This window comes from Callospermophilus lateralis, chromosome 2, assembly GCF_048772815.1.
Source record: "Callospermophilus lateralis isolate mCalLat2 chromosome 2, mCalLat2.hap1, whole genome shotgun sequence".
NCBI classification, from domain to species: Eukaryota; Metazoa; Chordata; class Mammalia; order Rodentia; family Sciuridae; genus Callospermophilus; species Callospermophilus lateralis.
Window position 1 is genome coordinate 5,514,829 of NC_135306.1, and position 13,793 is coordinate 5,528,621.

General features: G+C 42.1%; 1 protein-coding gene across 2 annotated transcripts in view; it reads right to left on the bottom strand.

The window, feature by feature from the left end:
• The window catches only part of Fubp3 (far upstream element binding protein 3), a 50,022-nt gene extending 44,412 nt beyond the window's left edge, over positions 1 to 5,610 (bottom strand). For both annotated transcript variants that reach the window (XM_076845244.2, XM_076845243.2), the window contains exon 1: positions 5,460 to 5,610. In XM_076845244.2, coding sequence (XP_076701359.1) covers positions 5,460 to 5,543 — 84 coding nt within the window. In that variant the 5' untranslated portion in view covers positions 5,544 to 5,610. The remainder of the gene's footprint in view (positions 1 to 5,459) is intronic.
• Between the last annotated feature and the right edge of the window lie 8,183 nt (positions 5,611 to 13,793).

Genomic DNA, 13,793 nt, shown 5'->3' on the forward strand with positions numbered 1-13,793 from the left:
AATGGCTATTCTTTCCCAATGTTTATAATAAGACTCCAACTGCAAAACATTTTCAGATGGGATGATTCTAAGGTAAATCAACAGAATAAAAGGACTGCACACAAAAGTAGGGTAGAAAGGAGTTTGCACAGACATTCAATATAACATAAAAAAGAGAACCACAATATAGTCAAAACTTCAGCTCCAGGTAAGCAGAAGCTTTGAATGATCATGGGTTTAAAGGGACTGCCAAGATTGTCTAGCTCAACATTTCCTAAAGTTTGATCCACAAATGTGATTGGTTCCATGAAAAGAAGACATGAAGGGACATAACTTCAGGAATTTTTTAAAATTTCATTTTGCTTTTTTAATGTGATGCTGAGGATTGATCCCAGTACTTCACATGTGCTAAGCAAGCACTCTACTGCTGAGCCACAACCCCGGTCTCAGGATTTTTTTTTAATAGCATACACCTTATACCCTTGTAGGAGATAATGCACATAAGTTATTAAATGCACAAAGAAGTCCTGCAGTAAAGCCAACTCACCTTTATTTGACCCTGCATGCTCTAAAATTATTTGCCTAAGTGCTCTTTTCCATGGAAGGTATATTAAAAGCCTAATGTTCAAAAGGCTATATGGCCATTTACCTCGTCCATGGTCCTGGATATACTTGAAGGAGACTCAGACCTCCTAACTCTCCATATAGAGTTCTTTCCATTAGAAATTTTTAAAAAATTTCTTAAAAAAAAATTTTTTTTTTTTAAATCTAAGATGAGTTGGGTGTCGTGGGGCATATTTGTAATCCCAGCAACTCAGGTGAAACAGGAGGACTGCAACTTCAAGGCCAACAACTCTGTCTCAAATAAAATAAAAAAGGGCTGAGGATGTGGCTTCATGGTAGAGTGCCTGCCTAGCATAAGCAAGGCCTGGCTGGGTTCAATTCCCAGCACCCACTGGTGTCCCCCACTCTCACCCCAGGGATTTGGGGCTTACAATTTAGAAAAGGATCAGGGAAAAAGCTGTCAATCCAGAATCCCAATGGGTAGTTTAAAACAGCAGCATGGTGCTAGGAATAAAGGTAACCCAGAGTGGACACTCATGTGAAGGGGCAGCAGCTACTCAGCTCTTGCTGATGAATGCCATGCAGGACAGGAGAGCAAAGTAGTCCGATGTTTTCTAAATAAATTAGAAATTTCAATTTTAATGCAAAATCACTCTAGTTTCTAAGTGTGGGTACTGTGTGGGTCAAAGTAAGCATGCTTATAAGTCCACTGTAGTCCATGGGACTATTTTGAGAACTGCGGTCTAGGTATCTACAAGATTACTGGGACTTCAGAAGAAAGCAAAGTTTGACAATATGCACGATACCAGATTTTAAATTAAAGATAAAGAAATCTTAGTTGAAGACGAATGAAGCCTTAGAGGCTTACAATGGAAAGCAGTTCATTTACTATCCACTTTTCAATACCAAATAGCAATACTTCCATTAACATGTGGTGACCTAATAGGGTCAGTGACATCACCAAAACCCTTTAACAAGGACTCATTCTTTGCCGACAAATATACTGAGTGCCATCAGAGCAAATCTACAGGAGCAGCCCATAGATTTCCTACAGAAACTGATTTCCTTCGAATGTTTGAGAAACATAAAATGAGCATAGAGGCATCAGTCTCCTACAAAATTCAACCACTGGACATGTATGAGACAGTCTCCATGGAGTGCAACTTGAATCTTGTGAGCATTCAACACACTAGACTTTTCCAAGTCAAAAACATATTAACTGAGCAAAGGCATAATCTCTTAAGGCTTATGTAATAGCCAATGAATGTAACTTTTTCCTTTAATAGCTGATGTACAGTCTCCCTCAGAGTATTCCCAGTGACTTGGGAGGCTCAGGAGGATCCCAAGTTTGAAGTCAATCTCAGCAACTCAGTGAGACCATGTCTCAAAATTAAAAATAAAAAGGGCTAGGGATGTAGCTCAGTATAGTCTACCCCTGAATTCAATCACCAGTAGCCCCCCCCCCCCCCCCAGCCAGCATCTTAAAAGCATGACGTCCCAAATCAGCCCAGGTGTAGATATACAACACACATCTCAAATTATTTACTGCTCAGTTTCAAAGTGGAAAATGGATGTATAAGGAGGCATCTTCCAGAGAATTATGAAACTTGATGCTGCACACCAATCAACATTTCCCTAAAAATAAGCCAGTAAAGATTAGGTTCCAGGCCTAAAAATCCTCTGAAAGGTTACTTTCTACTGATTTTATAATGCTTGGTCATACTTACTAGGGTGCAGGACCATCAGGATGCCGGACTCCATTTATGTACCATTTATGCTACATTGTATATGAATAGAATCCTCAAGTTATGCAATGCAGAAGCATTGACTTGGTCAAACTCAAAAAAGGAGTCTGACTACTAAAGAGCACTAGCAAAAGCAGCTCTTCAAGTGACACCTGGCAGATAACTAGTCCAGCAGCTGGAAGGCTACTTGGAACTCCTAACAGTATAGCACACAGACCATGTCAATATGTGATTGCTCCTACTTTATGATGGGTGCTTCTAAACTACCAGTGGATCTTCTGCAGACATTTAAAAAATATCTTCAGAAAAACTGAATAGGATAAAACAGATTTGCAACTACTGATCCCAAATCTTAGTGAGGTCCCCTTGTAACTCAGCCAGTCAGGACAGAGGTGCAGAGTTTGGCTGTGGAAGATGACTCACTCTGGCTTTGAACTCACATCCAACCTTTATTAAGATCCTGGCCTCTCCAAACTAGTTAAAGACACACTTTAATTCTGCTAACCATCCAATGAATTATGAGCTAGTTTAGATACTAGCTATTTTTTTAAATATCCAACACTTTTAGATCTTCATCAATAGGACTGAGTCAGATCACATGTCTACTACCCTTCAGAACAGATATAAGTTAATTACCCATTTGTGCCAAACATTAGTAACTCACTGGACCTCCCGCTGAGAAAACAATTTCATGGAACATCTTCAGAGACTCCCTTTTGATCTCAGAATACCTTGCTTGAGTAAACTAACAGTAACCATTGGTTCACTTTGTTGGAAAGAGTCCAAAGGATATACAAGGCTTCAAGATGCCAGAAGAGAAGCTCAGTGGATTAGGTGCTAGACTCCATATATCAGATTGAAAAGAAAGCAAAGATTCAAATCCCAGCAGGGTGAACTCAGACTCTACTACAATTGGCTAGAAAAACCGAGCACAAGACAGCTTACAACTTTCTTAACAAAAGTATGAAGGTCCTACAGTCACTGGTATTTACAAGGACATGAGAGGCGGGAGGTCTATAGTCACTCACATAAAGAAATATACTGGGGGCTGGGGATGTGGCTCAAGCGGTAGCGCGCTCGCCTGGCATGCATGCGGCCCGGGTTCGATCCTCAGCACCACATACAAACAAAGATGTTGTGTCCGCCAAATACTAAAAAATAAATATTAAAAATTCTCTCTCTCTCTCCCTCTTTCTCCCTCTTTCTTAAGAAAAAAAAAAAGAAGAAAAAAAAAGAAGAAAAAAAAAAAAGAAATATACTGTCTCTATTTCCACTTGCTGGGGGGCAAGGGGATCAAGTTTCTGCAACATGCTTATATATACTATGGAGAAGGAAAACCATGACCACCCAGATGCCCAAATAGTATGAGGTCCTTTGAGGTAAGCTTTACTGTTATCACACAATATTACAGATTTCTAACATTCCATTCTTGCCCAATACAAACTGTAAAATAAACCTAAAATTACCCACAAACCTGTTTTTTTTTTTCTTTAGTTTTTTTAAAGGCCATCAAATCCTTGAAGATAGTATGGACCTCCAGCTGATAACATTCAGAAGGAACACACTTAACAGCCCTGGCTCCATTGGGCTATTATGGCTCCAGTCAATGGTGCATCTCAAAGCTGAGAACAATTCCAATGAAGTGTCACTGCTAGTAGTAAACAGCACTGCTTCAACAATCCACATTAAGTCAGCATTTAACACCTGAGAGTCTCCCTCTTGAGCAGGTTGTCCGAGAGTATGAGTTCAACCACTGCCTCAAGAGAAGTAGAAAGTCTTCGCATTGTTTCAAAATCATTTTATGTTCAATTACAGGCCTTCTGCAAACTGAGGATCTGAGCTCTTTAAGGTAGTGGCTACAATTCTTCCAGGACACAGAAGGCCAACAAGGTGACTGTCATATATCAGCACAGAGTGATAGGCATTACATATTAGTAGCCAGTGAGAAACAAGGCCGAGGACCCTGTACTGCAGAGGAAAGTAGCAAGCAGTGTTGTAGGGGGGCTGGATGGTATGTTCATCCACTGTAGACAGAAGGTGACTGAAGTCTAAGATGGAGATACTACAGTAATAGTTGGTACCTGGGCAGTAAGTAACAATTCCTCAGTCAAATTTTTAGGTGAAACCACAGGGTTGGAAAGTTCTGGGATCCAATATAATGTCTACAGGAGAATCAATATTAACATGAAAAGTCAGTATGTGGGAGACAGAAAGGATGCCTCCCCTGGAATACTGGAAAGAGACCGAAAGACCACATCTTCAAGCTCTGGAGTGGAGGCCTTCTTCTAACACAAGTGAGTCCTGTGGCTTTCTGTTAGGAATCAAGCAGTCATTAATTTCAGCCCAACTTTTAAAGCATCAGTGTTCTTACAATTTATATAGGAAGAGATGACGAACATGAGACATACAGCAAGGAAAGTTTGTTAGGACCAACTTAATACGTTTTAGCCACAAAAGAATGGCACATTCATTCTAAGCACTGCCAAAAGCCAAACCATATTTTTGGCAGGTTCCATATTCTTCTCCAGGGAAGCTTGCAACCTCTTAATAACCTATTTTATCTCGGACAAATGCACACTGTCAGAAGGTAAAGTTTCTCTTCCAGAATGGGTCCCTGTCATTCTCTTCAGGAGAGGAAAACTACTGCCACTTCTGCCTCTTGGGGACCACCCACTTAACACCTCCTCTCTTCTAAGAACACCTTTAAAAATAAAATATCCTCGAGTTCCCTCCACTCCACCTTCGAAACACAGAAAGCCAAAGACGAAGGATTCCAAGTTTTAACAAGATCTTTACTGGGTGTTGAGAAGACACCCTTATACTTGCAGCTGGATCCTCACTAGGAGCCTCCTGTCCACCCGCTCCCGAACCCCAGAACCCATCACCGGCTGCTCCGGGGGTACAACCCGGGCGCTGGGACGCCATGGGCGCTCTGGGCAAACGCTTTTCCAGCGGCTTCAGACACCTGGGAGACCCGCCCGACAGGCTGAGCCTGGGCTTCGCGGTGGCGCCTCGTGCCCCGGCTACTCCCGGCTGTAGGCGCCCGGCTGAACGGCCGGGCCCGGCTGAAGCGTCGACTCAGGCTGTCTCCAGCCCCCAGGCCCGACCCTCTTCGCCCGCCCCGGCCCCGCCTCGGTCTCTCGTGCTCCCGCCGGCCGGCTGCTCCCGTACCTGCCGGACCCGGTGCAGGGCGTCCACGAAGCCCTCGGCCTTCATGCCCACCGGAGCGCTCTGTCCCTGCACCAGCTCCGCCATTACCGCCGCCGCCGCTCGGCTCCCGGGTCCGGCCTCCCGCTCTGCTCCGGGACCCGTAGCCGGAAAGGGAAAGTCGCCCCACTTCCGGCGGAAGGGAGGATGGGACGCTCGCCGCAACAGGAGCCGCGTCTGCGGGGCGTGGTCAGAGCACGTGACCTCCCGACCGGAAGCGGGGGCGGGGCCGCGGTGCGAGGGGCGGGCCCTGGTGTCGGTCGGGAGGACCTGGAGGTGGCTGTACCCTCCTGGTGCGGGGTTCTGTTCAGGGCCGTCGAATATGTGGTGATCCGCCCTCGAGGCGCGGACATGGCCCCAGGTACCTGGCTGTTGGCCTGTGTGGAACCTCAGCGAGGAGAGAAGTGGCATTCCCAAGACAGCATTTCAAGCAGCCAGGCTCCACTAACAGCCTGACCTTGGGAGCCCCTCCCTGAAATGGCCATTGGCCGGAATATGGTATTGTGAGGCCCAGAGTGAGGCATGGAGCGCCAGGGACAGCACCGCAAAATGTCAGAATTCCACGTTTACAGGGAGTCCCGGGCCCCAGTTTTCCCAATCAGTTTGCGCATGCGGAACATCACCTGTTTTTCACAAACTTTGGGACTGTAGGAGAACAGGAAATACCAAGGACCCTCATTGCTTCCATGGCAGCTGATCTCAAAACGTAGTTTTTACCGGTATTCTTAGAGTTTGGCACATAGTGCAAAAGGACTTTTGGAATGCTCATAGAATTTTTAAAATTTTGTGATGGTTGTGATTAGTTTCAGATTTGTCGAGGCAAGGAACGTAATCTTAGTGCAGGAATACTCTTAAGCCTTTGGGACAGATCTTCCTACATATATGAAGCATTTCAAATGAGCAAAGTCTCCGGAAAAGTAACAAGGTTTAATGGCTTCTAGACACATCTTATTAGTGGTAGATCCAACCTGGGCTGCCCACATTTGATTGCTGTCGGATCTAATATTTCCTGCACCCAATCATGTCAAGAAGTTGAATTTCCTGGAGAACCAAAGGTGAACACCAAGAAAAGGAAATAAAGAAGGTTCAGTATGACTTCATTTGATGACTCCCTTCCCCCACCACAGTGTTAGCATGCTGGGAGCTCTTTGATAGAAGTATGAGGAATAACTGGCCAATAGTTGAGCACACAGTTTGTTTTTTATTTGTAGCTGACTTTGTTACTTAGACTGTAGAGGAGACACTCATTTTTACCTGTATCCTTAGAGTTTGGCACCTAGTAGATGCATAGGAAATTCTTTTGAATTGAATAATGCCAAATTGGATTAATTCCTTAGCTTGTGGCAAAGTAAAAGAATGTGACCAAATTACAAGATTGAAGATGATCACTTTTAGACAGAACTGCCCCTGATGTTGGAAAGTGCGTAACTGGCAGTGCTGTTGCTGTTTTTCCTTGCTGAGGGGCCATTATGGGGCAGGAATGTGCCAACACATCAATTGGTTGCCCAGCCTGTATATGTTGAGTGTTTTAACTTTGCTAGATTTATATAAAATCAAAGATGGTTCTACTGCCCCAATATCAGTGATATTTCTGCTTTGAATTGCTTTTTATGTCTCTGAGTTGAGAATAGCAATTCATTCATATTCCAACTGGCTCTTCCAGTTGGAATATAGGGTAAACAGTAAAGATAGGGTAAACAGGGTTCTTGCCTTAAATATAAAATACACTCCAAGGTTTGGTTCAAAGATCACGGAATGCCTAAGTAGAAATATAGGGTTCTGGTTCCCCCTCTTTTTCCTGGTTGGGTAACTTTGGACAGGTCACTTATCTCTGGGGCCCAAAAGAGGAAGATGACCCAGCCCTGGCCAGACCACTGCTGTCTGTTCTAACATCCTGGACTTCATCACTGTAGCATTTATCACAGTTAATTGTCAATGTCATTGTATAATTATTTGATTATTGATTGTCTTTCCACTAGAATAAAACTTTTTCTGAGACAAGGACCATGTTTGCCTGTCTATTGCTGTCCCCAACACCTAGTACAAGGCCTGGCATTTGGTCCACTCTCAATATTTGTGAAGTGAATGCATGAAGATGATTAGGGAAAGAGTCTCAGAACAAAACAAAACAAAATCTTCATATGCCTTGGTTGTGACTAACTTTGCATATGAGACTGACCCTCTCTGAGCTTTGGAGATATGTTACTGGTGACTTTGAAATGCTTCATCCTTAAATATTACCAACTAAAAACCACACTAAACCAAATTGCATGGAAAATGAGAGTCTAGGTTAGGTTACAGTTACCAATCTTAAAATCACAGTGGCTCACCATGCAAGTTATTTTTCACTCATGCTCTGTGAGCATAGCTGGTAGCATGTGCCATTGCCACATGTCATCTTCACCCTTCAACCAAGTCTGGTAGAGCAGTCTCTGCCTAGAATGTGATGCTTTGGCACGGCAGAGGGAGGAAAGAATGGCGAGGCCGAAAGCACCTTTCTAGCCTCTGCCTGCAGTGAACTTTTGTACACAGTTCATTCGTCAAAGAATGTCACATGGCCAAGCCTGACGCCAATAGAATGCAGAGAGAGGAATGAAGCCCAGGATGACTCTTAAAGCTTTTACCTAAAAATGACATATGCCACTTTTGCTCACATTTAATTGGCTAATACTAGTAGTGTTAGGATGAAAAGCCCAATTTATCAATATGTTTCTATGTGTTTACTTCCAGTGTTTTACCTAATAAAAAGAATGGCTCAGTCCAAGGTCACCAAGATTTCTTCTTGTGTTCTCTACCGGAAGTTTTATAATTTTAGGTTTTACATTTATGTCTAAGGTCCATTTTGAGTCCCTTGCATAATGTTGAGGTATCGGTCAGTATTCATTTGGTTTTCATGAACATAGCCAGTTGTTTGAATCCTCAAGTAAAAGGGAGTATCTTTTCTCCATCAAATTGCCTTTACATCTTTATAAAATCAAACCAAAACCACAGGGCTGGGGATGTGGCTCAAGCAGTAGCACGCTCGCCTGGCATGCGTGCGGCCCGGGTTCAATCCTCAGCACCGCATACAAACAAAGATGTTGTGTCCGCTGAAAACTAAAAAATAAATATTAAAATTCTCTCTCTCTCTCTCTCTCTCTCAAAAAAAGTTCCTTTCTTAAAAAAAAAAAAAAAAAAAAAAAAAAAAACACAAAAGACCAATTAACCACACAGGCAGAAGTCTGTCTCTGAACTCTACTGTTCTATTAACAAATCATTACCATCTTGATTACTGTAGTTTTATAGCAAATCTTAAAATCAGGTAGTTTAAATCTTTCACCTTTGTTTACAACCCCCGCCCACAATTTCTAAACTATTGAAGTGCCCTGGCCTGAATGTATAAATTTTAGAATTAGCTTGTTGCTAATTCTAAAAAGTCCTTTAGGAGTCTGCCGGAGATCATGTTGAGTCTATAGATCAATTTTTGGAAAACTGGCATCTTAACAATATTGAATCTTTGATCCATTAATAGTATGTAACTCTGTATTTATTTTGGTCTTGATTTCTTGCCCAAAGAATGTCACATGGCCATATATAAAACATGGCTATATATAAATGTCACATGGCTATATATAAAACCAATGTTTTATATATAGATCCTGTACATATTTTAGATTTATAACTAAATATTTCATGGGTTTTGGTGTTCTTATAAGGGATAGTCTAAATTATTTTGATTTTCAATCTTTCATTACTGGTATATAGAAATTAATTGATTTTTGAATATTAAACTTTTGTCCTAAAACCTTGATAAACTCATTTATTAGGTATAATGGCTTTAAAAAAAAAAAAAAAAAAACAAAACGGGGATTGAACCCAGAGGCATTTACCCCCAAGCTACAGCTACAGCCATTTTTTATTTTTTATTTTTAAACAGGGTCTTGCTAAGTTGATGAAGGTATCACTAAGATTCTGAGGCTGACCTCGGATTTGGTCCTCAGCCTCCTGAGTCACTGGGATTCAGGCATGTGCTACAGTGCCCAGCTGAGTTCCTAAAGTTTTCTATGTGGATAATCCTGTCATCTGCAAATAGAGACATTTTATTTCTTCCTTTCTGAAACATGTTTCTTTTATTTCTTTTCCTCGCCTATTGCACTGGCTAGGACCTCCAATATGATTTCAAATAGAAATGGTGTAAGCAAACATCCTAGAAGTATTCCTTATCTTGGAGAGGCATTCAGTTCTTTAGTATTATGTATGATGTTAGCTGCAGGTTTTCATAGATACCATCTGTCAGGTTAAGGAAGCTCCCTTCTGTTTTTCATTTCTGAAAGTTTTTATCATGAATGAAAATCGAATTTTGTCAAATGCTTTTTGTATAGCTAAGATGATGATATGATTTTTTTAAATGTTTTTAGTTATAGATGGACACAATACCTTTAGTTTATTTATTTATTTTATGTGGTGCTGAGACTTGAACTCAGTGCCTCACGTGTGCTGGGCGAGCGCTGTACCACTGAGCCACAATCCCAGCCCTGATGACACGGTTTTAGTTCCTTTATTCATATGCGAGTTACATTTCTGCTCCATGATAAACCCTACTTAGCCATTGCAATCATCCTTTTTCCATATTTGACTGATATTTTGCTGAAAGTTCTTCATTCACTAAGGATACTGACTGGCCGTTTTCCTGTAATGTCTAGGGTTTGGTGTCAGGGTGACGCTGCTTGGCGAGTTGAACTGGGAAGCAGCGCCTCCTCTTCTACTGTCCAGAAGAGTTTGTGGAGAATTGGTCTGATTTCTTTCTTAGATGTTTTGTAGAATTCTTCCATGCAATCAACTTATCCTCGGGGTGGGGTATGTTTTTCTTGTATATTTATATTGAGATTGGGTCTCTGATCTGCAGCCTGTAACTGAATCTTCAGAGACGTCTAGTCAGGGGTAGGGATCAATGGTTGTTTTAGTCAGCTTTTTTGCTGCTGTGACTAAAGGACACCACCAGCACAATTGTAGAGGGGAAAAGGTTTGTTTGAGGGCTCACTGTTTCAGGGGTCTTAGTCCACAGAAGGCTGCTCCATTTCTTGGGTTTAGAGATGAGGCTGAACATCATGACAGAGTGTAAGGCAGAGAGAAGCAGAGAGGGGCTGGGCCTGGGGCTCAGTGGTAGAGCGTTTGCTCATGTGAGGCACTGGGTTGGATCCTCAGCACCACATATAAATAAATAAGTAAAGGCTAAAAAAAAAAAAAAGACTTTTTTAAGAAATAGTTTTTAGTTGTTGATGGACCTTTATTTTATTTATTTGTATGTGGTGCTGAGAATCGGACCAGTGCCTCATGCATGCTAGGCAAGTGCACTACCACTGAGCCACAACCTCAGCCCCATTTCTTTAAAAAAAAAAAAAAAAAAGAGGCAGAGAAAGAGACTCCACTTTCCAGATACAAATATATACACCAACGCACTGCTGTAACTCTACCTCCTCCTCTGACCACACCCCACCACTTCAGTTACCAGTCAATCCCTATCAGGGGATTAAGACTCTTACAACCCAATCATTTCTCCTCTGAATTCTCTTCATTGTTTCACACGTGAGCTTTTGGGGGACCCCTCACATCCAAACTGTAACAATGGCAGGAAACCTGCCTACATTTGGGAGGCCCTGGGTTCTATTCTCTCTCTGTCTCTCTTTCTCTCTCTCTCTCTCTCTCTCTCTCTCTCTCACACACACACACACACCCACTCACACACCATTCAACAAATTGTTCTTTAATTGGTATGTCTAAATTTGCATTTATTATAATTATTGATTTGTTTGATTTGGGTCTACCAACTAATTTGTGGTATGTTTGTCTCCTCTGCTTTTGTTGACCTGTCCTATTTTCCTTTAGATTCTTTGAATATTTTTTAATAGTTTTAAGTTCTCTTGGATTTCTGGCTACAGTCTTTTGCACAGGATTGAAATAGACACACGTGACTTTCCTGAGCCCAGCGTCTCCGCTCTCCCACTGTAGCTAACTCTAGATGCCCTCTCCCTCCTCCTCCTTATGCTAGACTTGCCATATGCACCACGTAACCAGAAGTACCACCAGATAGTGTCATGCTGTTTGAGTTCAACACTCATGTGTCTTAACTAATTTCAGGACAGAATAATAATCTTTATATTTACCCAGGTAGTTACTTTCTTTATTTAAGTTTCAAGTTTTCCGTCTTGTGTAATTTTTTTTCAGTCTCAGAACTGCCTTTGGATTTCCTTTAGAGCAGGTCTGCTGCTGGTAAATTCTCTTCTTTGATTTGAGTGTCTTCATTTCATCTTCTTTCCTGAAGGAGAGATGTGCTTGCTCGGTGTGGACTTCTCATAGGTTTTCCTTTGGCACTTGAACAGTGTCACTCTACTGTTTTCTGATGGCTTCTGATGAGGAATCTTTGATATCTCAAGTCAGTATTTCCTCATATATGGTGTATTTTTTTTTAATCTCACGTCTTTCCTTCTTTGTCTTTCACTTTGAGCAGTTTTTGATGTTTTGGACATGGTTTTCTTTGAGTTTATTCTGCTTAGGGTTCACTGAGCTTCTTGAATAGGTACTTTTTTTCTCCATCAAATTTGGCAAGATTTTGACCACTATTTACTCAGATTTTTTTTCTGCTCTAATCATTTTTGTCCTTCTGTGACTTCAATTGTACACCTTTGACATTATGATACTGTTGCTGAAGACCCAAGACTGTTTTTTTTTGGGGGGTGGGTACCAGGGATTGAACTCAGGGGCACTCAACCACTGAGCCACATCCCCAGCCCTATTTTATATTTTATTTAGAGACAGGGTCTCACTGAGTTGCTTAGTGCCTTGATGATCCTGAGGCTGGCTTTGAACTCGTGATCCTCCTGTCTCAGCCTCTGGAGTTGCTGGGATTTCAGGTAGGCGCCACTGCCCCTGGCTTGTTTTCTCATTTCCATTCATTAAAATGAATTTACTTTTACTGATGGAGAATAGTTATAATAGCTGTTTTTCGGCTCTTTGAGAATTGGTCACATTTTCCTGTGCCCAGAGATCTTGGACTGTGCATCAATCCAAGATCTCTGGACATCATGACAATTATTAATGTAGAATCTGGGTTCTGTTCAAACCCTCTCAAGATTGTCTAGCTATTTATTTTCTTAGTAGACCAGAGCTGGGTTTGCACTTTGGTCTCTCCTTTCCCTTCTTTTTCTCAGCTGGGAAACTCTCAGGTGTCATGTTAGGCACACCCGCGCCCTCGCTGGTGCAGTGGCATTCACAGAGATTCTTGGCTTCCTCTCTGTTTCATGAGTTGTCGCTCTGCCACCCAATTTGTGCCTCCTCAAAGTTCATGGCACCTCTCATCAGCTGTTGGGCTCCTTCCTATGTGCTTTGATGCTATGGTTTTGTGACTTTGTATATCTCCAGACAGAAGAATTACTCACATATGTTGAAGTGGCCATTGTAAACACGGAAGCCAAGACCAACCACACATGTGGCCTGACCTTCCACCAGGTGCTCTTCAAATCTGCCCTCAAAAAGTCTGAGAATGTTTACTTGTGTCTTTGCTGCAGCAAAGGATGGTGGTACCTGATGGATGCCTTGGGGAAGGTCATGCTCCCTGGCCTGGAAGGCAGAGCCCCTGCCTGGCATGCACAAGGCCCTGGGTGTGGTCCCCAGTATGCAATCAATCAGTCAGTCTCACTGGTTTGGGAAAGCCCACTGAAACCTTGCCAGATTGGGGACATAATTAGATTGACCAAGCCAGCTTTATAATGATGTTTTATTTTTTATATAATTTTCTAGGCTTTTCACTTCTGATTGTCAGAAATTTGTTTAAACATGGCAGTTGTCCAAAAGTGTCCTCACATAAACTGCCAGGAAGCATGCAAAAATGATGATTACGTTATTCATTCTAAACATACATATTGAGTATCTACTATGAACTCCAGACCTGCTAGACTAGATGTTTCTAGGTGCTATTAATGGTATAGTCACCGTTACATTCTCAGTTCTACATGTGCAAATAGTGCTGCCTGGTAAATGTAGAAAAAATGTACATCAAAGTAAATTTACTGGGGCTGGGGATGTGGCTCAAGTGATAGCGGGCTCGCCTGGCATGCGTGCAGCCTGGGTTTGATCCTAGCACCACGTACAAACAAAGATGCTGTGTCCACCAAGTACTAAAAAATAAAAATTAAAAAATTCTCTCTTTCTCTCCCTCTCTCTCTCACTCTTTCTTTAAAAAAAAAAAGTGAATTTACCAAGTTCTGAGAGTTATATACACACCCACATACACACCCACCCCCCCACCCCCCCACACACACA